At 38.8% G+C, this 20,983-nt stretch overlaps 1 protein-coding gene across 1 annotated transcript; it reads left to right on the forward strand.

Moving 5' to 3' along the window:
• The first annotated feature begins 501 nt into the window (after window positions 1–501).
• On the forward strand, window positions 502–20,900 carry LOC116294780 (TPR repeat-containing protein DDB_G0287407). The gene is made up of 26 exons (XM_089026653.1): window positions 502–829; window positions 2,676–2,936; window positions 3,930–4,103; window positions 4,855–4,998; window positions 5,349–5,628; window positions 5,866–5,973; window positions 6,338–6,558; window positions 7,511–7,669; window positions 8,159–8,263; window positions 8,897–8,964; window positions 9,463–9,547; window positions 10,083–10,222; window positions 10,554–10,665; window positions 11,593–11,729; window positions 12,116–12,275; window positions 12,825–12,920; window positions 13,369–13,523; window positions 13,899–13,992; window positions 14,632–14,784; window positions 15,351–15,469; window positions 16,212–16,353; window positions 17,202–17,313; window positions 17,868–18,111; window positions 18,342–18,549; window positions 19,442–19,666; window positions 20,151–20,900. Exons 1-26 carry the CDS (start codon window positions 812–814, stop codon window positions 20,184–20,186), a joined length of 3,756 nt encoding a protein of 1,251 aa, XP_088882779.1. The 5' UTR covers window positions 502–811; the 3' UTR covers window positions 20,187–20,900.
• Window positions 20,901–20,983: the final 83 nt, after the last annotated feature.

The following is a 20,983-nucleotide window of genomic DNA, read 5'->3' on the forward strand; positions in this document are numbered from 1 at the left end:
TTTTCTCCTTGATTTTTCACACTCAGTTTGGTCTTATTGAATGACACTCATAAAATTCTGAAACATATCCACGTTATAAATGAAATGGGAACATATTATTTTTGAGGGAGAAGGAGAGAAAGGAAACGAAAGGAAGGGAAGAGTGCATTGACCTTCTTTTAATAGCTCTCTCCCCATTTTTACCGCAAACGCAAGCCTAGCAGTGATGGTCAACAAAGGAACAACGATGCTTATCTGCATTGCATAGCAATCTTGCTGAAGTTCAAACGAAAGACAGAATTGGAATAGTTGATACAAAACTTTGTGCACGAATTCATTCAAGGCATCCAAAAACACAATAAAAGATTAATGAATAACCTCGGGTGCATTCTAAAATGACGTCACAATGACGTCAAAGGAAGTACTTTGCATAACAACTTCAGAATGGCGTGACAATGTCCATCCTTTCGGGTCACGACTTACAGTTATTTTTCAGTCTTCAACCTGTTTCATTTTCAAATAAAGAAATAAATTCCGTGTATTAGGATTTCTAGCTGATCAGCAGAAAGTTCTGGAGTATTTCTGTGGAAACGGTATTCCTGATTACTTGAAGTTTTAGGCAAAATTACACTGAATTTGATTACGAAGCTTGTGCAGTCGCCATGGATGAAAGGGTTTCTGACTCAAAGCAATCTCATTGAAACTTTTCACGGCCAACTTCACTCTTAAAACAAGGATGGAAAATACCAAGGATTTTCAATGAGACTGTTTGACTGAAGTACTGAATAGATTTCGAAAGAACCAACTTAAAGAAAGCTTTTCTGCTGTAAGAATGGGAAGAAAGTTAGAGGTAAGATACGTCGATCTTCGTTTACTATGAATAAAGATAAACAAAACATTTTTCTTTGCGATGCAGAATGTATTATTTATAAACTAACTTGTAGAAACTAGAATACTTAATTTTTGATATATTTTCTGTTTTTTTAATAGTGTTGAATTTAAAATTCGGTAACACTAGAAATAAGAATCGTATAGTAAGTGCATATATTTTAATTTTTACTATACTTTGTCTAATTACATTGGTCCTAGCTGAAGATAATATAGGTAAGTTGTAGCTGTGTTAATCTAGGCTTTATCACGATATTTGCAAAAGCACTTTTAAAGTTTCTTACTCCATCAGCTAAGATACCCAGACTATTAAAGAATGCTATAGTCTGTAGATCGATGAAAACTAGCTTTTTTACACATTTTAGCATTACTTTTCAAAACTTATAATCCTATGCGTATGATCTGATCCTTTGCAAAGCTTTGTGATGATAAATGATTGTCATTGTCACGTCGTCGTAGACCGTTGGCGACAAGTAAATTCAAGTGGAAATATGGCGGGTTTTTTTGCCGTCATTATCAATCTTTGAATCTACGGACTAATTTTGTAAACTTTCATGCTAATTCAAGTTTAAATATATGTTTGTGGATGTGTATTATTTACTTTATCAGCAAATTAAATTTTCGGGTCTTTTTCTACCTTTTATAATATTGTTTTATGTTGAATAGTACAGTTAGAACACGTTCGTTATGAGAGAAAGAGACTGAGGGGGAGAGAGGGAGAGAGGGAGAGAGGGAGAGAGGGAGAGAGGGAGAGAGGGAGAGAGGGAGAGAGGGAGAGAGGGAGAGAGGGAGGAGAGGGAGAGAGGGAGAGAGGGAGAGAGGGAGAGAGGGAGAGAGGGAGAGAGGGAGAGAGGAGAGAGGAGAGAGAGAGAGAGAGAGAGAGAGAGAGAAAGGAGAGTGGGGATGGAGAGACCTAGCTTTCTTTGTTAACCCCCCCCCCCCCCCCCCCCCCCCCCACGAGTAATATTAATAAGTATTAGTAAAAATACACAGGTGATTATTGAAAATCTCGCGCGCTGATTGGTCAAGAAACTCACTCTATCACACGATAATCACCGCCAGCGATAATCCAAAATGGGGCCAGCCGCTTTGTTGCTGTTACCGGGAGAGGAATTAAAATAATGAAAGAAAATGCTGTCCCCAAAAGCACTAAAAAGGCTAACAAATTTACAAAAAGGACTTAAAACAATCAAATAAGCTCAAACAAACTGTTTTGATTCGCAAAGTCGGAGTCGCGCCCGTGTTGTAATTGAAACATGGCCGCGTTTGTCACTTCAATTAAAAATTTCCCTAATTTTAAATGTGTGTTTTATCTTCTTTTTTTGAAAGAATCACCTTGTGTATTTATACTAAAACAATTATTTGCCTCAGCCTCAGTGAATATGGAGAATATTTACCTCGCTGCTCGAAGACTCGCGTCTCGGTAAATATTTCCCGATATTCACTTCGCCTTCGGCGAATAATTGTTAAATATTAATAAGTAATAATAAAAAGTAAATAATAATAAGTAAGTAAGTAATGATAATAAGTAAGTAATATTAATAAGTAACATTAATAAGTAATAATAATAAGTTAATACTATTAAATAATGATCCCCCTCGGCCAAGTTTCCATGCATCAAATGCAAGTGATATACAGTTTACCGTCAGGTACAGTTTTATTATAAAAACCCCACCCCTTTTAAGAAATACAAAATTGTCTGACCCACGTCACCCCTGTTTTTACCCCCACCCACCCTCCCATCCATCCACCCCCTTTCCTTTATGACCAGTCGCTATTTATCATAATTAATAATGATCCAATAACAGGAACGCCGTCAGCGATTGGAGCACAAAACTGCCAGAGTGTTCTTCAGTTCTCCATTTGGAGGTCTCGAAGAGGAACGAGAGGAGTTAACCAAGAAATACTGGCCACGACTCGAGAGTATGTGCAACAAGGCTGGCTATGATTTTATCCCTGTCGATTTGAGATGGGGCATTACGTCTGAGATGTCGTCCAGTGCTGTCACTATCAAGATTTGCCTCAATGAAATGGACAGGTCTGATATGATCGTCGGTTTTTTTGGACAGGTAAATGACCGCGGAAAACTGGTAACGAGTAGGACGCGCGCTGAATGTTGGGGCTGTTTAAGGGAACGCAATATGTCTTGCGGTTTTACAGGTTTAAGGTTTTGAGTCGAGTCACATTTATACTTTTTTTTCGGTGTGTTTTTTTTAAAGAGAGTTCGTCATTTGGAAAAAAAATGGCGTCCCCATATTTCGGCGCGCGGCATACTCGTTATCAATTTTTCGTGCAACCTTGGATGAGCAAATTTTAATCAGCTTTACCAATTTTTTTTCTTAGAAAAAAGGAAGGAATAAGGAAGGGAGGAAGAAAAATAAAAATAAAAATCTAGAAGAAACCCCAGAAACTATAAAAGAAACAAAAACAAAACACTGACCACTAAGCGAAGGAAAGGAAGGAAGAAAAGAAGAATGTGAGAAGGAAAAGGAAAAGGAAAAGGAAGAGTAGAAAGTAGAGGAAGTCGATGGAATAAAATTAAACCACATTGCAATATCACGTCACACAAAAAATAAAAACGACTACACCACAATATTATTTCCAAGGATCCTTTTCACTTTTAGCAAAATGTTTTCCCATTTCATGCGCACAGATCACGTGTCATTCTCTAGAGTATCATGAGAAGACACATGAATATGGATACCACTCGAATCTTTTTCTCAAGAGAATGACACGTGGTCTGAAATGGAAAAACTTTTCTCCCGTCGATTAAGTCTATAGATCTCTTCGTCTAGAGTCTAATGTTTTACCATTTCATTCCACCTGTCATTCCCTAGAGTATCATTTCTTTGTTTAACGGTTGCGCATGAGAAGACACATGAATATGGATACAACAAACAAAGAATTTTCAAGAGAAATGACACGTGATTTGAAATGGGAAAACGTTATGTAAGATGGTTTATTCAGTTTGCGCGCGGTAAAAAAAAGGGGTATAAAGCAAATGTTGGTGGTTTGAGCAAATGTATTTATGTAGTTTGAGCATGACATGTTTTCATTTTCAGCGGTATGGTTGGCATGGTGAAGACAAACTGCTTCAGAAAAGTTTCGACGTTGCGGCAGAGTTCTATCCATGGCTGAACGACTACCGTGACAAGAGCGTGACGGAACTAGAGTATCTACACGGCCACCTTAGAAACCCTGGTGCCAGAGCTGCTTGTTTCTTTTTTAGAGATAAAGTAAGTGAAAAGGGAATTGGTTATTTTTTGGTAAGGAGGGAGGGAGGGAGAGCGTTAAACCTAAAAAAAATGGATATTCAGATCAGAATTTTTATCTATTTACACCAATTATTCACATAAATACTGTAAATCAAAAGATGAAGAAAACAAACATCAATAGAAATTAAGTGTTAGGATACCTGAAATAGCTTTTAGACTAATCAAAGTCACGTACCCTAGTATCCATTTGAAGTATCATGAAAATATGTCAAAAGTCCGTTCTCCAACATTTTGGACACTTTCATAGTATATGGAAATTAGACTGCGCGCGGTCCCAGTTTTCCCTCCAGACTCAGTAAAGACGAATGTTTTGGGATTCCTTTGGACGCGCGCGGAGATTAGAGCTCGCCAATCTCCGCGCGCGTCCAAAGGAATCCCAAAACGGAAGAGCCTACGTAGCAAGCAGTTGATGTACTGTATTCATAAAAATGCAATGAATCACACCTAATACAATAGATAGAACGACAATAGAATACAATAGATTTTCTGAATACATTACATCAACTGAGTGCTATGTAGGTTCTCCCATCCCAAGTCGTCACTCTAACACTTTTCCATCCAGCATTTGGAGCCCGCACGCACGGTTTTTTAATCGCGATTGTCTTGATAAATTCTGTGGCTGGTAGTGTGTCACGTGCTCTTTTAAGAAAAGCGAAAACCGTTCTTTATTTAGATTCTCGAAGGTGCTAAACATTTTTTTGATTTACTTTAGGCTTACGATGACATGAAGTTAGAGGAAGCAAAAAAGACTGGTAATGAAAGAGAAATCAGGAAGTTTGTTGCATCAACTGACGGTCCACATGCTGCTGAACGACTTGCTGATCTAAAACAGAGAATAGAACAAACAAGAGACAAGGTGAGAAAGAAAATAAGGGAAGGAAGGAAGGAAGGAAGGAAGGAAGGAAGGAAGGAAGGAAGGAAGGAAGGAAGGAAGGAAGGAAGGAATAATAATTAATGAAAAGTTGGACGGACGGACGGACGGACGGATGGATGGAATGAATGAATGAATGAATGAATGAATGAATGAATAAATGGATGGATGAATAGATTATGGATGGATAGATGGACGGATGATTGGATGGGTGAATGCGTGAATGTGTGAATGTGTGAATGTGTAAATGCATTGGATAGAAAGTACGCATGGTTGAAAGAACGATAGACCAGCAGTACCCTTCAACTAACGTCGTTTGATGTATAAACTTCCAGTGTCTTGCAGTCCACATGAGCTACCCAACACCCAAAGAAGGAGCACGCTTAATGTTTGAAACGATTGAAAAATACTTCAAGGAGGTTCTATTGTCTCGCCCTGCTGTCAAGCTCACAGAAAGAGAAGAAGAAAACCTACAACATGATATATTCCTGGCCAGCAGACTGGGTATGGGTGGTAACTACGTTGGTGGCCAGAAATACCTCGATGAGATTGATAAATACATCTTGCATCAGGAAAACGAAGAGGCTAACCGTGTTCTGGTACTTGGACCCGGAGGTATGATGTTGAGAGAACTAGCTTTCATGAACTTGATTAAAAACACTTGTTAAGCTCTGGCAAGAGAACACGAAAGTTAGAATGGAATGAAAAAAAAAAAAAAAAAAAAGAAAGATTAAGGAAGGAAAGAATTAGGAACATATTTTGAGCGTAGTGAGCTGTCGAGTACGGTCTCACGGAAATGCTCCAATATATCCTGTGATAACCTCTATATCCTGTGAGCTTTTTTTGTTACAGGAAGCGGAACGTCTTGTATGCTGAGCAACTGGGTGACCTTACATCAGATGAGAAGCCCTCAAGATATCGTCATTTACCACTTCGTTGGCTCAACAAGCAGAGGAACAGGTTTGACAGGAAATATAGTTGAGTGGTTGTTTAAGGGTTTTATCTGTGAATTAGCCGTGTCCTGACTTAGATCAGCCCAAAGTGTGTTTCAGGGTATCGATCTGTGTGTTAGCCGTGTTCTGACTTAGATCAGCCAAGAGATTGTTTCAGGGTTTGATCTGTGAGTTAGTCATGCCCTGACTTAGATCAGCCCAGAGGTTGTTTCAGGGTTTGATCTGTGAGTTAGTCATGCCCTGACTTAGAACAGCCCAGAATTTTTTTTTCTGGATTCAAATATCTGTGTGTCATTCATGCCCTGACTTAGATCAGCCCAGAGGTTGTTTCAGGGATTGACTATAACATTGATTTTTGTTTAATTCTATAGCCCCTGAGTTCATCATGTCACGTATAGTAGACGAGCTAAATGACGAGCTTCAAGATCGAGTTGTACACGACAACAGCTTTGCTTCCGATCCTAATGACGACATGCGCGAGCTTTTCCGTAAACTAACTGGTTTGATGCGTCGAGTCAAAGAGACCGGTTCCAAAGCATTCATCATAATAGATGCACTGAATAATGTCGACAAGTTGGGACAGACCATGAAAGTGAGTAAGATTCATTGATGGTTGGTTTGCGCTGCTGTAATGCGCCGCCTCTCACCAATAGACAATCTCGTACCCAGAGCCTGCGTTTCTTCTGGCCTGCGTTGAAGAACGAGGGCTCTGGCTCTGAGAGCAGGATTCCTTGGACTTCCGGTATAACAGCGCACGCGCTCAAAGACTTGCCAACAATCAAAAATATTTTGTTTCCCGATTTTTAATTCGTACTATGATTTTTGCTTTGATTTTGAGTTCGATTTAATTTTTACTTTCCTTATTTTGACCGTTTATATCTCACTTTCCGAAAATTGCGCATGCGCCAAAATATGGATTATGCCAGAGCCCTCTTTCTTCGCCGCAGGCCAGAAGAAACGCAGGCTCTGGGTACGAGATTGACCAATAGACCGTTTTCTCAAGGTTGCGTGCGCATCCAATTTGACGGGCCACAAAACTGAAAAAAGCAAATTCAGTAAAATTGAGGAAAATAATCGATTTTATGAATTCTTATCGAAAAACACTTTCAAAGCAAGACCACTCGTTGGATTTGACTAATATATATTAGGGATGAGGGCAAAACAATTGTCATCTCACGGGACCCTATTTAGGGGGGAGGGGTGGTGTTACCCGGTACCTACCACCTCTGGAAGGGAAATCTTAGATTTTGCCCCCAAATATCTCCAAAACTAAAAGCCAAATCACAGAATTGAATGGACTGTCTGTCTGCATGTTTGCTAAGAAACATATTTATGTATAGAAATTGCCACTACATACCGGGCATTTGAAGAGGTCTCTGAGGGGGGAGGGGGTATGTACCGGTACCCACTCCCTTAATTCATAAAATCGGGTCCCTATTTAGGACCATTGTTTTGACCTCGTCTCTTATGTAGGGTCTGTCAGGTGTGACAATATAATAGTTTAGTAGTTTATGATAATGAACCACATAAATTTAATTTTTCAGGCTCTTTACTGGCTTCCTAAAGATATTCCACCTTGTGTCTATCTGATAGTTTCTACCCTAACATCTGATTCAGCCAACATCAACGAGCTTAGAGAGAGGTCGTATCATAAAATCTACACAAGGCCACTCGATTTGAATGAACGAGAACAAATGGCGCTAGTTAGTAACTCTGTGTATTTTTTATCTTTTTTAATAGTAATAGTTTTGGGTAATTTCATAGAAGTTGCGTCCAATAGGACGTTTGCATAGTGGCGTCACTGACCTCTACTACCAGAATCCCTTGCACACTTTCTTTTAAAAAAATTTGCGAAGCATTAGGGTAGTTTGCAAACGTTCGATCCTGCAATAGGTTTAACTCTTTTAGAGCACGTGTCATTCCCTAGAGTATTCAGTACGTGCATGAGAAGACACATGAATATGTATACAGTTCTACCCAAAAAATCTTATTTTCAAGAGAATGACACGTGATCTGAAATTAGAAAATTCTTTGCGGAACGGTTTTGTGACACCAGTTGTTCCAGGAGAGTTGAGTGCCATGTGTGAGATGTCTATAAAATATCTTGTGTGACAGAATGGTCAAAGCGTGATAAAAAATGCGTGGCAAAAGTAGCTGTCACCTTACTGTAAATGTTGATTGAATATTTTTAGACTGCCTTAAAAAAGCGCGGGAAAACTTTGTCCAAGGAGCAGCAACAAGGAGTCTTCGCTCAAAAACAAACAGAAAATCCTCTCTACCTGGAAATTCTTCTCATGGTATGTGATAAATATAATAGGCTAGAAGTTGTAACATATCAGGACGCAAAGACAATATTCCCTTCAATTGCCATTTTTGTCCCGTTGACACGTTGCAAGAAGCCTAACTAGTTTGAGCTCGTGCTGCAGGTTGCAGGGACAAAATTAGTTGAAATCGTAACTGATTAAAGGGACGTATCCCTGCAAAAAAAGAAGTAAAATAAGAAACAATTGAACTCATAGTTCCCAGGATTATAAAATATATAAAAGTCTTGGCATTAAAATCACTTCATGTGCATTAGCCAACCCAAGCGCAGAACGACGCTCGTCAAGCCGCATAGGCGCCATGCGCACAAGCACCAAGCGCCAAGCGCACAAGCGCACAAGCGCATAATTGATTTATTCAAAAAATCTTTCTATTTTTCTTTTTTTTTTTCTTTGCCTTCAAAATTTTTCAAAACCTTAAATAGATGTCCTAAATTCGAAAAACCCAATACGCCAAATTCTACTTCATTCTGTGAGATTGCTGAGGTTTTACTTTGATCAACCCTGCAGAGTTTGTTTCAGGGTTCGAAAAAGTGGTTGTTTAATTGTACTGAGCATTAACATACTGCTTTCATAATGAAATGTTATTTTTGTTGTTATTTGTAACAGGAACTTGTTAGTTTTGGTGAATTCTTTCAGTTGGATTCCTACATTGATAGTCTCATCCAGGCAAACGAGTGAGTGTTGTATTAGGACATATATATATATATATATATATATTACTTCAGATTCTGTACCATAAAAACATGATACTCCATGCAGTTTTGAATTTTCTGTTGTTCAGTGTTTGCCTCCGTAATATTTCGTGTACAATATTTATATGTTCCAGTGTAATTTCATAAAGTGTTTGTAATGTTGAAGTTAAGCACTCTAGCTTTACTTTGCTGTTCTTATTTGTGAATATTTTGACGCTAAAATGATACATCGAGCATCAAGTAAATAAATCTGTAATCAAGGAACACAGCGGTAAGTTGGAACTCGTCTGTAGCGATTTCGACACATTTTTTTAGCCAAACACAGAGTACGAGGTCGGTGCGTGTTCATCTAATGATATCAAGAATGCTCAAACGTATCATGATAACGTAACGGTATACATCTTATGTTTTTTACAAGCAACATAAAATCTGCTTGAGCCAAAAGGAGCTTTGAATATTTATGAATGTTGCTCTTTTCAGCACAAAAGGTTTGTTTTTGAAGTATCTTGAACGACTCGAGAAAGATTACAACCCAGAAGATTACCATGGAAACCTAGCAGAGGAGGTAAGGGATTTAAAAATACAGACGGTTGTATATATGGATGGATGGGATGAATGCATGGATGTTAAGAAAAGATTATTAAGGTGCTGACACACGGTGCAACAGGACTGTTGCAGCGTGTGTCTACCCCAAACCTGTTGTACGCAAAGTTGCATGCAACAAATCTGAAGTTGAATCGCGCTCTACTCTTGCAACATTGCGCGCAACAAACTTCATCATGTGAACATGGCTGCAACATTACCTCCAACATTTTGAAATTTCCAGCCAATTAGCTTGCACCAAATTTATAACTGCTGGCCAAATATTTTAACATAGTAGGCTGACACAAACGATGTTGCGTGATTTTGTTGCAATTCCCCCCCCCCCCCCTTCCTCCATTCAAATTTGCTGCTTGCAATGTTGCGTGCAATGTTGCACCGTGTGTCTGCACCTTTAGGTTGAATGAATAGGATGAATGGATGAATGAATAAATTCAAATACAATACACATTCTTGCATTTTTAATGATCCAAGCTTATCCTGCATGATATTATTATCAGATCACGTGCTGTATTCATTTGGCAAGGAATGGCCTCTCTGAAAAAGAAGTTCGTTCTATTCTTGGTATCTCAAATCAAGTGTGGTCGTCCATTTTCTTTGCCATGGATGACTTTTTGATTGATCGGGATGGCCTTTACAGGTACGTGATTACTGCCAGGAATGTCTTTATTATTATCCAATAAAAGACTAGAAACGCTAATCATTTACCCAGAAAAACCAGTAATTCCGGTAGGAAAACCAAATTATTTAAGTAGTCATTCCGATCGGAAAGTTCAGTAAACCTCGGTCTTCTGATCAAATCAATTTACTTTTCCCGCTATTTTTGGTTCCTCTGGTAGACGCGTGTACCATTTGTCGAGAGTCAAAGGCCCCGTTCTATTCTTGCTTGACCATAAGGAAATTAGTTTTTAACTTTAGGCTCAAGTAACTTTCTTCTGAACTAATTCACAAACTATTCTCGTATTTCGTAGCTTTTCCTTTAAGGAGCTTGGAGAAGCTATAGAAGAGCGTTATTTCAAAGATGACGACAAGAAGAAGCAGTACACTCGTAAAATTGCCCACTATTTTGATGAAAAGCTCAAGGTATGTTGTGGACATGCATAACTATTTATTTATTATTTAATATAACTTCCCAAAATAGCTGTACAATAACTAAAATCAAACAGCAACAAAAAAGAAGATAAGTAATGATAGAAACAGCGAACACAGGGTGGATAACAGCAGGAGGAAACTAAATGCCTATATGAAAGCCATTCTCTTATTAATCCCTAACGCCACTAGTTTCGCAGATTTTAACTAACGGATGAACGAACGTAACTTAACTAATAGATGAACGAACGAACGACGAAGCGAAAATGAATGAATGAACGAACGAATCACTAAACGATTTAAACAATCAAACTAATGAACTGAACGAACTGAACGAACGAAACTACAAACGAACCTGCAACGAAAATGAATGAATGAACGAACGAATCACTAAACGAAAACAATCAAACTAATGAACTGAACAAACGACTAAACTACGAACGAACCTGCAACGAAAATGAATGAATGAACGAACGAATCACTAAACGAAAACAATCAAACTAATGAACTGAACAAACGACTAAACTACGAACGAACCTGCAACGAAAACGAATGAATGAACGAACGAATCACTAAACGAAAACAATCAAACTAATGAACTGAACAAACGACCAAACTACGAACGAACCTGCAACGAAAACGAATGAATGAACGAACGAATCACTAAACGAAAACAATCAAACTAATGAACTGAACAAACGACTAAACTACGAACGAACCTGCAACGAAAATGAATGAATGAACGAACTCCAACGAAATAGGAGGTAAACAAACGGGGGTGAAAGAAAGAAAGAACGAACAAAAAACAAACAAACAAACGAAAAGGAACGATTAAACGAAAATAAAGGAACGAACAAACGAACAAAACAAGCAATCGAAAAAGTAACAACAAGCAGGCAATTTTGTATTTTTCATCTTCAGGAGCGCAGTCCTCTGTACAACACAGAGCTACCAACTAGAATCTACTTGGAACTTCCTTGGCTTTTGACCAAGCTAGGTGACGAAGATCGTTTGGTGGAATGCATTCTTAAACCACCAGTCTTTTATTCGTTAAAAGAGTAGGTTATTTAATTTATTTTCTTGAAATTTTAAACCTATATCGCACCGCACCGCACCGCACCGCACCGCACCGCACCGCACCGCACCGCACCGCACCGCACCGCACCGCACCGCACCGCACCGCACCGCACCGCACCGCACCACAGCATACCATACCATAGCACACCACAACGCAGCATACCATACCATAGCACTCCACACCACACCACACCACATCACACCAATACCTACACTATTTCATAGCACACCACACCACACCACACCATATCATATCATACCAATACCATTCCATTCCATAGCTCACCACACACCACACCATTTCATACCAATATCGTGCTAAATCTACACTGATATCACTGATAGTCTTTCTTTGTCTTGCTTTTAGTGGCCTAAACAAGTATGATTTAATAGGCTACTGGAATACAACTGGTTTGTCTGATGACGAGATCGTTACCAAGCAACAGAAAGTAATCGATGACCAGCTTGCGTTGTTCTACAACGAGGGAGAAGATAAAGGAGAAAGCCCTAAATATGCTTTAGATATGGTGGGTTTTCGGAAGACATGCAGAATACAGAATTGCAGAGGCTAAAGTAATGTTAATTCAGTCGTGTAGGGGGGGGGGGGGTAGCAGTAAAGCACTTGCCTCTCACCTCTGGGGTCTTTTGTCCATGCAATTTCTGGACTCGGTACCATATGTGAGTAGAGTTTGTTGCGCCTCTCCCTTGGTTGAAGTTTTGTCCGAGTTCTCGAGTGTTATGGTTATAAAGAATATTACACAGTGGCGCGAAGATATTTCACGAGTGAGCGCAGCGATAGACACATTTACGAACAAAAACTTGTTGAAAACATTGGAAAAGACGTCCTCCATATCCTATGGAAAAAATGTTACTCAGGTCCCGGATGTAGTTTGTACGAAAAATACGGGTGGCGTATTTCCCAGTAAAACACTCATGTCTATATAATAAATAGGAAAATGTCTTAAGCATATCTAAAAGGTCTCAAATAGGGCCTTGCATACTTTTATTGAAAACTTGCCATTCAGCAAGAGGCTGGATATACATCATTAAATTTGTCATTCTCTTGTTTTTTCCAGATGATTCCATTTGTCTATGATTTAGCACAATTCCTCAGCAATGCAGGCCACGTCAAAGCAGCTGAACCATTTCTTGAACGTGCTTTACAAATGACTGTACGTATATATATTTACTTTTTATTGTGCTCTCCGCTCAATATCAATGAGCCACAGTTTTGTTTCAATTAACCATAATACGGCACCTACGAGAAAGCTTACAGTGCTGCTCGCCGAACCGTGAACACCTAACAAAGTTTTTGATTTCTTTTTGACAAATTTTTGAAAAGTTTTAATTGTGCTCTCTAGCGCTAACCAACTAGACATCAGCGCTTCACCTTGAAGTTTGAATAGGCGGAGTCCGTACATCGATGTAACGATATCGAAACATTTAGAAGTGAAGCGCCAAAACATAATTGGTTAGCGGTAAAGAGCTAGATCGATCAAAACTTGTCAAAAACTTGTACGAAAGTTTGTTGGGTGTTCGGCGGTTCGGCACGCATCACTGTAAAACTTGAAATTTGTAAGTGGCTTTTTTTCTTTCTTTCTTTTTTTTTTGGTCAAATAGAAATCCCTTCATAAGATTGAGGACATTAAAGGCGATCCAGTCCTTGCTGACAAATTCTGTAACATTGGGAATACTTTAGCTTGTCATTATGTGGACACGGAGCAGTTTGATAAAGCAGACATACTTCATCATGAAGTACTGGAACTTAAAGAAAAGTATGTATTTTTTAGGTATTTAGATGGGCGGATCCAAGGCGGTGTCCTGCAATGCACCAGACCTCCTCCCCCCTCCCCCTGATTATTAAAGATCACGTGCATTCCTTAGAGTATCATTTCTTTGTTTTATGGTTCCGCATAAGAAGACACATACAAACTCAAACAAAAATTTTATTCTCAAGAGAGTGACACGTGGTCTGAAATAGGAAAACGTTTTACGCCCAAGGCAGAGGTCTATTACCGGATCAAATGCTGTACGCAATATTTGTAAATGCAAGCTCGCAATCTTGGACGAAGAGATCTATTGGTTTTGACTTATAAATATTGTATTAAGTGTGAGTTTTGCTATGGTTTGATACTAATTTCTGTATTTAGGTTTGAGCGCAGCATGAAGGATGGGACATTAAATCTAGCAAAAACCCTTAATGGTCTTGGGGTTTTGAATTTCAAGCAGTTTAAGTATCAGGAGGTAAGACGTTATTGATAATAATATTAATATTTAAAAGATATTTGAGGATATAACGCGTGATCTGATTGGCTGGCCACCTGTGTTTATATCAGAGGACAGAGACAGACTCGCACAAAATCGTTCAAAAATATTTCATAAAAGAAATATTATGCTTATGTCTCTGTACTGTGATATAAACACTCTGGGAGCTGTAGAGCACTCGAAAAGCAAGGGAAACACTCGCCTACGCCTTATGTTCCTAAGCTTGCCTTTCTCGTCCTCTATCTACCCATCGTGTTTATATCATAGTACAGAGACATGCGCTCGCGTTTTATATTCCTTAAATTAAGACTCGTTGTCATTTGGATGATACATTGTTTTCTCAAAAATTATTACTGACGTTGTAAAGACTGGGATGGATTTACCCAAATTAACCCAGGATACAGTATGACTAGTCCCTATTGTACCCAAGTCAATGGTTTTACTGATGTCGCGCTCTCGAAAAAATTCATTATTCCATGGATAAATATTTGAAAAAGACATGAGATTACACATGTCATTTCTTTAGACAATTTTTTTTCTTCAGCCCATTCTTTTAACCTATGAGTGGAGCTAATTGGCTACTATATCTACTCCGATCCTAACCATTTATTTCTCTAGGCTCTAGACTTTTATCAACGATCTTTGGATAAACATCGTGAAGCGCACTCTCCACAACGTGAAATTGCTGAATTGCTAAATAACATTGGAAGTGTTTACCACGCGTTGGGCCAATGGGAAGACGCGATAGAAAAGCTAAAAGAGTCGCTGGAAGTGAGTACGAGTCACGTGATCATTTGCCGCCACATTGGAAGACAAATATATGAAACGAGTGAGCTTTTCTCTCACGACAAAACCATGTTCCCTTGTGCGATTTGAGCTTTGTGCGGGTAGCTTTGCATTCAGGCGCTATAGGTCCAGTTTACTCTGGCATAAGTTTTCGTTTTTGTTGTGAATGTCAATATATTAAGCATGGCTGGCGTGCACTGTTTATAATCCAAAGAAATTTTAGGTCATGTGTCATTCTCTTAATGAGATTCTTTATTTTATTTCTGTCCATGGTCATGTGTCTTCTCGTTAAACACAGAAATTATACTCTAGGGAATGATATATGATCTGAAATGGAAAATCATTGTTTCCAAAATAGGCTTGACTGGTCACCAAACAATGTTTTCAAGTCGAGGTTGAACTTGATGAGTAAAAAAAAAAAAACAGTCAGTCTCGACTTCAAACCATTGTTTCGTGGTCATCCAAGCGAATTCGGGAAAGGTCTATATTTAAATCCCTCGCGTACTTCTAATGATGAAATGCAAATACGTTCTTTTTTTGGATATTATTAGATATACGAGGAAGCCTTCTTTGGCAGTCTACCAGCGGATGTTGGAGGCACCATGCTGAACCTTGCTATGGCGTACCGCAGATTGGATAAATATGAGTATGCAGAACCTCTATACGTAAGGTGTGTTTTGTTAGGCCCTGGCTAATTAACAAGGAAACAAGGTTTCCTCAAATGTTTTCCGAAGTTGGCAAAACTGTCAGGAAACATCGGGAAACATGTTCACTCAACATCGGTTAGCGCATGCGCACTTTCTTGTTTACTACCGTCACCTTTTCGTCCGCCATCTCGTTTTGACAAGATAGAGCGAGTGTTGCTATAAAGTAACGAACTTTTAGAATGCTAACTTTCGTGGCTAAACGAGGAAACATTTACTTCCAAGCGTCTTGGAAGCATAAATTGTTTCTGTCGCACATCAAAAACGTTTTGTGTCTTGGAAGGAAAATTTGTTGCACGCAGCGATGTTTCGCATGTGACTAATCTTGGAAACATCGGGGAAACATACGTGCATTAAACATGTTTCTGGAGACATATTAACTTGTTTAGCCAAGGGCTTGCAACATGATTTCCTGTGTTTATCAACTCCCAGCCGGTCCCAGCCTCGAGTCATAATTCCTTTGTTTCTCATTCGTTGCTATGGTAAGGTGCTTGTTGCATCGTTTAAGATGTACATTATTCACTTTATCGTTGATATTCGTAAAAAGATTAACTAAGTAAACGAGTCTGTAACAAGGAACACAGAAATTATGACGCATACGAAAGTGATGTATTTATGTGTGCATTTAGGGGGTAGGGGGAGTGGGTAGGTATATGGGTAGGGAATGATAAGTATGATGCATAATCCTAATTCCTGTCTTTTTCTCAGAGCTTTGGAAATCCGCGAGAATGCGTACGGTGAAAACCACCATGAAGTTGGACAAACGTTGTTGAGTTATTCAGCATTTCTACTTTACGATCAAACAGAGAAAGCAGCAGAATGCTCCAAAAGAGCCGCCCAAATTTACGAGGTTTGATCATCTTATTCATCGATCATTTTCCTGTTGCCTTGTGTTTTTATCAGTTTCTGGGTGTTTTGAAACGCTTGCATTTATTTTGGGTCATTACTAAGCAAAAGTAGAGGCAAACAATTTCTATTTTAAAAAATTAGCTTACGAAGAAGTTGTAAGAATGCTTTTTAATAGAGCGTTTTCACTCACGTGAGAAGGCAGCCAAATTGGTGTACCTAGGAAGTCATGTAAACGCCTTGATTGACGTCCTACGCGTGCTATTAGAAAGAACGCAATAAAACCGCTAAAATAACATTTGTACTCCGAACATTATTCACTCCCCACTTAAAACAAGCAGTACTTTTAGTAACAAACCAGATAACCAGCTGGAAAATTGCTAGAAAATCAATACGCAACTACTTTTCGGCATCGTAGAACGGGAAGATTATGTACTTATTGACTGAGTGGGAGAGCCTTACGGGAAAATATTTTTACTCGAGGTGATGCCGTACGGACCGAGCGCAGCGAGGTCCGTACAAATGACCGAGAGCCAAATATTTTCCCGTACGGCCCGACCTATAACTCAGTCAATAAGCCTTTTATCATATGACCCTCACGAAAAAAATAATAAAAAAAATAAAAAAAAGGAAGAAATAGTAAATAAAAGCTAAAAATGAGAAAGCGCGCGGATTCGAGCAGGGCCGTACGGATTCGTACGGCCCTGCTCGCTCAAAGCCGTACGGCCCTGCCCACGCCATTTTCCCGATAGTTTTTCTAGGAGCGCGCGCCCGGTACGGGCAGATACGGGTCATATGATAAATTTTCTTATTGAATGACGTCACACTTTAATGGTCTTTAAATGTTTTTAGAACTCCTTTGGCTTGGATCATCTAAACACTCTGAACGCACTGGAAAACGTCGCGTTAGCTTACTTAATAATGAAGAAACCAGCAGAAGCACATCCTTATTTCAAAAAAGCCGGTACGTATACGTTGACCTGTAGTCTTACTTTTTAGCCATTTCGAGATTGAGAAATAGACTGAGTCGACTTGACATTGCAGTGCATTGTGGGACTATTTAGGACATGAGATGACGTCTATAGGACGTTTGCACCATAGATTCATTTGACTCCCACTACCATAATACTTCGCCAATTTTTCTTTCTTATTTAAATTTGCAATTGTATTCCCTCATACAAATAGCAAGACAGTTGGTGCTAATTAACTGAACAAAAGATAGTGTACGAGGGATTCGAGATAGTGGAGGTCAATGGCGCCATCATGCAATTTCCTGTATTCGCCCCTCAAACAGTCCCATGGTGCACTGCAATGCCAGCTCGACCCACCCTTTTACGCAACCTCGGACTAGCTAATATGACGTAATAATCTAATTATCTACTTGAAAAGTTTTGCTTTTGGGGGTAACCTGTCAAAAACAAAACAAAAAACAACAACCCAAAAAGTGGACGTCTCACCTCCCCCCGTCCAAAACCCTTGGTCTTTCTTTCATTCTTATTCCATAATCACAAATACTAGGTGAGAGGAAAGAAGCTACAGACCGCATGGATACATCCATCCAGAGACTAAACGCTGTCATGGCTGACTACTATTTGAATTCCGGTCAAAATGAAGAAGCTCGTCAGCTGTTTGGTCGGATTGTCAAGGCATCTTTTGCCACGGATCGGGATTTTGCCGCGCTGGATTACCTAGATTCAGAACTACCCGCTGATAAAAGACCTAAAAGGAAAAGAGAACACACTATAGCCTATGCTATAGAAAAGTAAGTTCTTATAATTACACCCGTTTACAAAACTCCGCACTTGTACATCCCAAGACGTCTTATATTTGAAATATGACCTCCCTTAGCTTATACAAAACATACTTACTCAGACCGTTGGACGTTTGGTTGATTGAAACCAAAAAATCCAGACTTATGAAAATAAACACAATAGAGGTCTAATTGAATTGAGACTTCAGAATGTAGTTGAGCTTCTCACATATCATCTCTAGATTTCCAAAAAGTGTCATGGTCCTTGGTAGGATCCAAGAGCTATACTCTACAACTGGTAATGCCAAAGAGATGGTACAGGTGCTGAAAAATGGAGAGTTTGAAGTGGAGCACTATAATAATGCTTATCAGGCTTTCGTTAAACACAATCACAAGAAAGAAGGGATTGCGTTACTTGTTGCTGCTCATGAAAAATTCCCGGATGACAAGGTATGAATTGCAACTTAAATAGATCCTCTTACCTTCGTATGAAAATTGCATATTTCAGACCACGTGATATTCCCCTGAGAATTGTTCTTCTATGATGAACATTTTAAAATATTTACACATGAAAGAAATAATTCCCAAGAGTGGCATCACATGGTCTGAAATCGGACAACAAACAAAGAAGCTAAAGGTGTCTATATAGACCACTTTTAAGTTCCAAATTACCGATGCGTTCCTTGATTACAGACTCTTACTCAGGCTTAGCCTCATATCAGTGTCTAATTATTCACAAATACAAACGGTAAGGTCAAGAATGCTCAAATCTTAACAATACAAACACTTGGAAATTCAACGGACATTCACTGGAACGTAACACGTCAATATTCTGCACAAAGTCTAGGCTAACTCTTAGCAACAGAGAACTCAAAGCACAGGTAGCCCAAGCTTACCGTTAGTGTTGAATAACTGAATCGATCGATCGAGAGACAGACAGACAGACAAAGATTATATGGGTATCATATGGGTATTTTTGAATCCTCATTTTTACACTTTAAAATAATCAAAATCAAATAAAACTCCCACCGTGTATTGTTGATATATTGAACAGCCCCATGGTTTAATTACAGCTTATTTCGTTCGGGTTTAGGTGACGCTTCCCATATGATACCAATTAATCTTTGTCTGTCTGTCTGTCTCTCGATCGATTCAGTTATTCAACACTAACGGTAAGCCTGGGCTACCTGTGCTCAAAGCTGGCGCATTTAAACGAATAAGCTAAAAACCCATAGAATCACAGTACTTGACCAACTAGTAAAGTCTCTATTTGAATATGGTATATTAATCTAGGAGTATTTTTAAAAATTAGTTTTAACCAAAATCTACGTCCTTCTTCTAGATTGTAATGTCTAACCTAGCCTCAGCGCACATGGCTCATAAAGACTATTCAAGTGCATCAACGATCTTCAAAGAACTTCTCAAGAAAGACCCAAAAGATCTAAATTCTTTAGAATCCTATGCTAATGTGCTTTCGTTAACTGGACGAATCAACGAGGCGCGTGACATTTACAACAAGGCGCTGAAACTGGCTGAGAAAGCGTCTGACAAAACTGCAGTAGATCGAGTGAGTTGATAAGGATAATATTGATATAATATGGATGATAAAGATATTATTAGTACTTATTAGTCTGATAAAGAGTCAGTGCGCAATGAGGATATAATTAGCTATACAAGACAAGGTGTCACATCTCGATGGGTCTCGCTTCCTGTTCGTCACGGTACGGGAAAAAAAACATCTATTTGCTAGCCAATCATGACGTCCGATGTCCGACATCCATTTGCTAGCCAATCACTGGACGACTTCCGATGTTTCTGCTCATCTAAACGCAATGCTCAGATACCATTTAACTGTTTTATCGTGGCGATTGCCTAAGGAAGAATTGGTGCTACTAATCATAACTTTTTCTTGTTTTGTGAGTTCTCTTTTGTGGACTCTTGGATAATTTGCTAGATAAAAATACGAGGTGACCCTCTAGGTGTTTCTGTTCAAAAAAGATGTTGATATTTACATGTAGTTTAATATTCTATTTTTTTCTTTGTCATTTCAGCTGAGCGGCAGGATGAAGCTTTTGAATGAGATGTGAAGTTGTTCCAGACATCAAGGACACACTATTAACTATTATGAAGTTGATGGAGGGAGGAAACTGGGTCGAGTTGGCATCGCAGTGCATTGTGGGACAGTTTAAAGGAACGAGATAAACGCCATCTTGGAAATATGTCCGCTAAAACAGTCTCACAATGCACTTCAATGCCAACTCGGCCCAATTTTTCCTAAACTTCGGAATCTCTAATTTTATTGCCAAGATTTGTTTTCAATTAATTTCGTTGAAGTACTTGTACGTATATATACAAACAATACAACGTTTTTGGCCTTCACCAGTTGCAGCCATGCTTGCTCGGACTGGAAGTCGAATATAACATAAAAAACACCCATGCACATCAGTTAATCAAAATGACTACTCTAGATAGCCTATCAACTTGGGCCACAATTAGTATAGGAAATCGCACGATCTAGAGTACAATTCGTAATTTATAGGTACGAGTGGTGTTTTGAAAGTTTTCAAAATTGGACGAGCCTTTATGGGAGTCCAATTTGAGAATTTTGAAAACATCACGAGTATCTATAAAATCCGAATTGTACGAGAAGATTGTGCGATTTTTGGTTAAAAATATACTCAGTAAAATTGAGCAACTTAATTGACTCTACAGAGTACAATTTGGGATTTAATAGTACTCCTCTTGTCCAATCAGAATCGTGTAATTTTGTTGAGTGTATTATAAGCACTACTTAGATTAATATAGGTTTATTAAATGAATAAAAAAAATTTAAAAATTGATGGCTGATTATTTTAATATACTATTTGTTGTCCTACCTTAGCTC

This window comes from Actinia tenebrosa, unplaced genomic scaffold, assembly GCF_029948245.1.
Source record: "Actinia tenebrosa isolate PJP-AT-01 unplaced genomic scaffold, QUT_ActTen_1.0 PGA_scaffold10__47_contigs__length_13832649, whole genome shotgun sequence".
Classification (NCBI taxonomy): Eukaryota; Metazoa; Cnidaria; class Anthozoa; order Actiniaria; family Actiniidae; genus Actinia; species Actinia tenebrosa.

Excerpts from the sequence above, each read along its gene's own strand:
- LOC116294780 (XM_089026653.1), top strand. Across the intron at positions 9,548-10,082 it reads ATGGAAACCTAGCAGAGGAG|ATCACGTGCTGTATTCATTT; the intron begins GTAAGGGATTTA and ends TATTATTATCAG. Across the intron at positions 18,550-19,441 it reads AAAAATTCCCGGATGACAAG|ATTGTAATGTCTAACCTAGC; the intron begins GTATGAATTGCA and ends TCCTTCTTCTAG.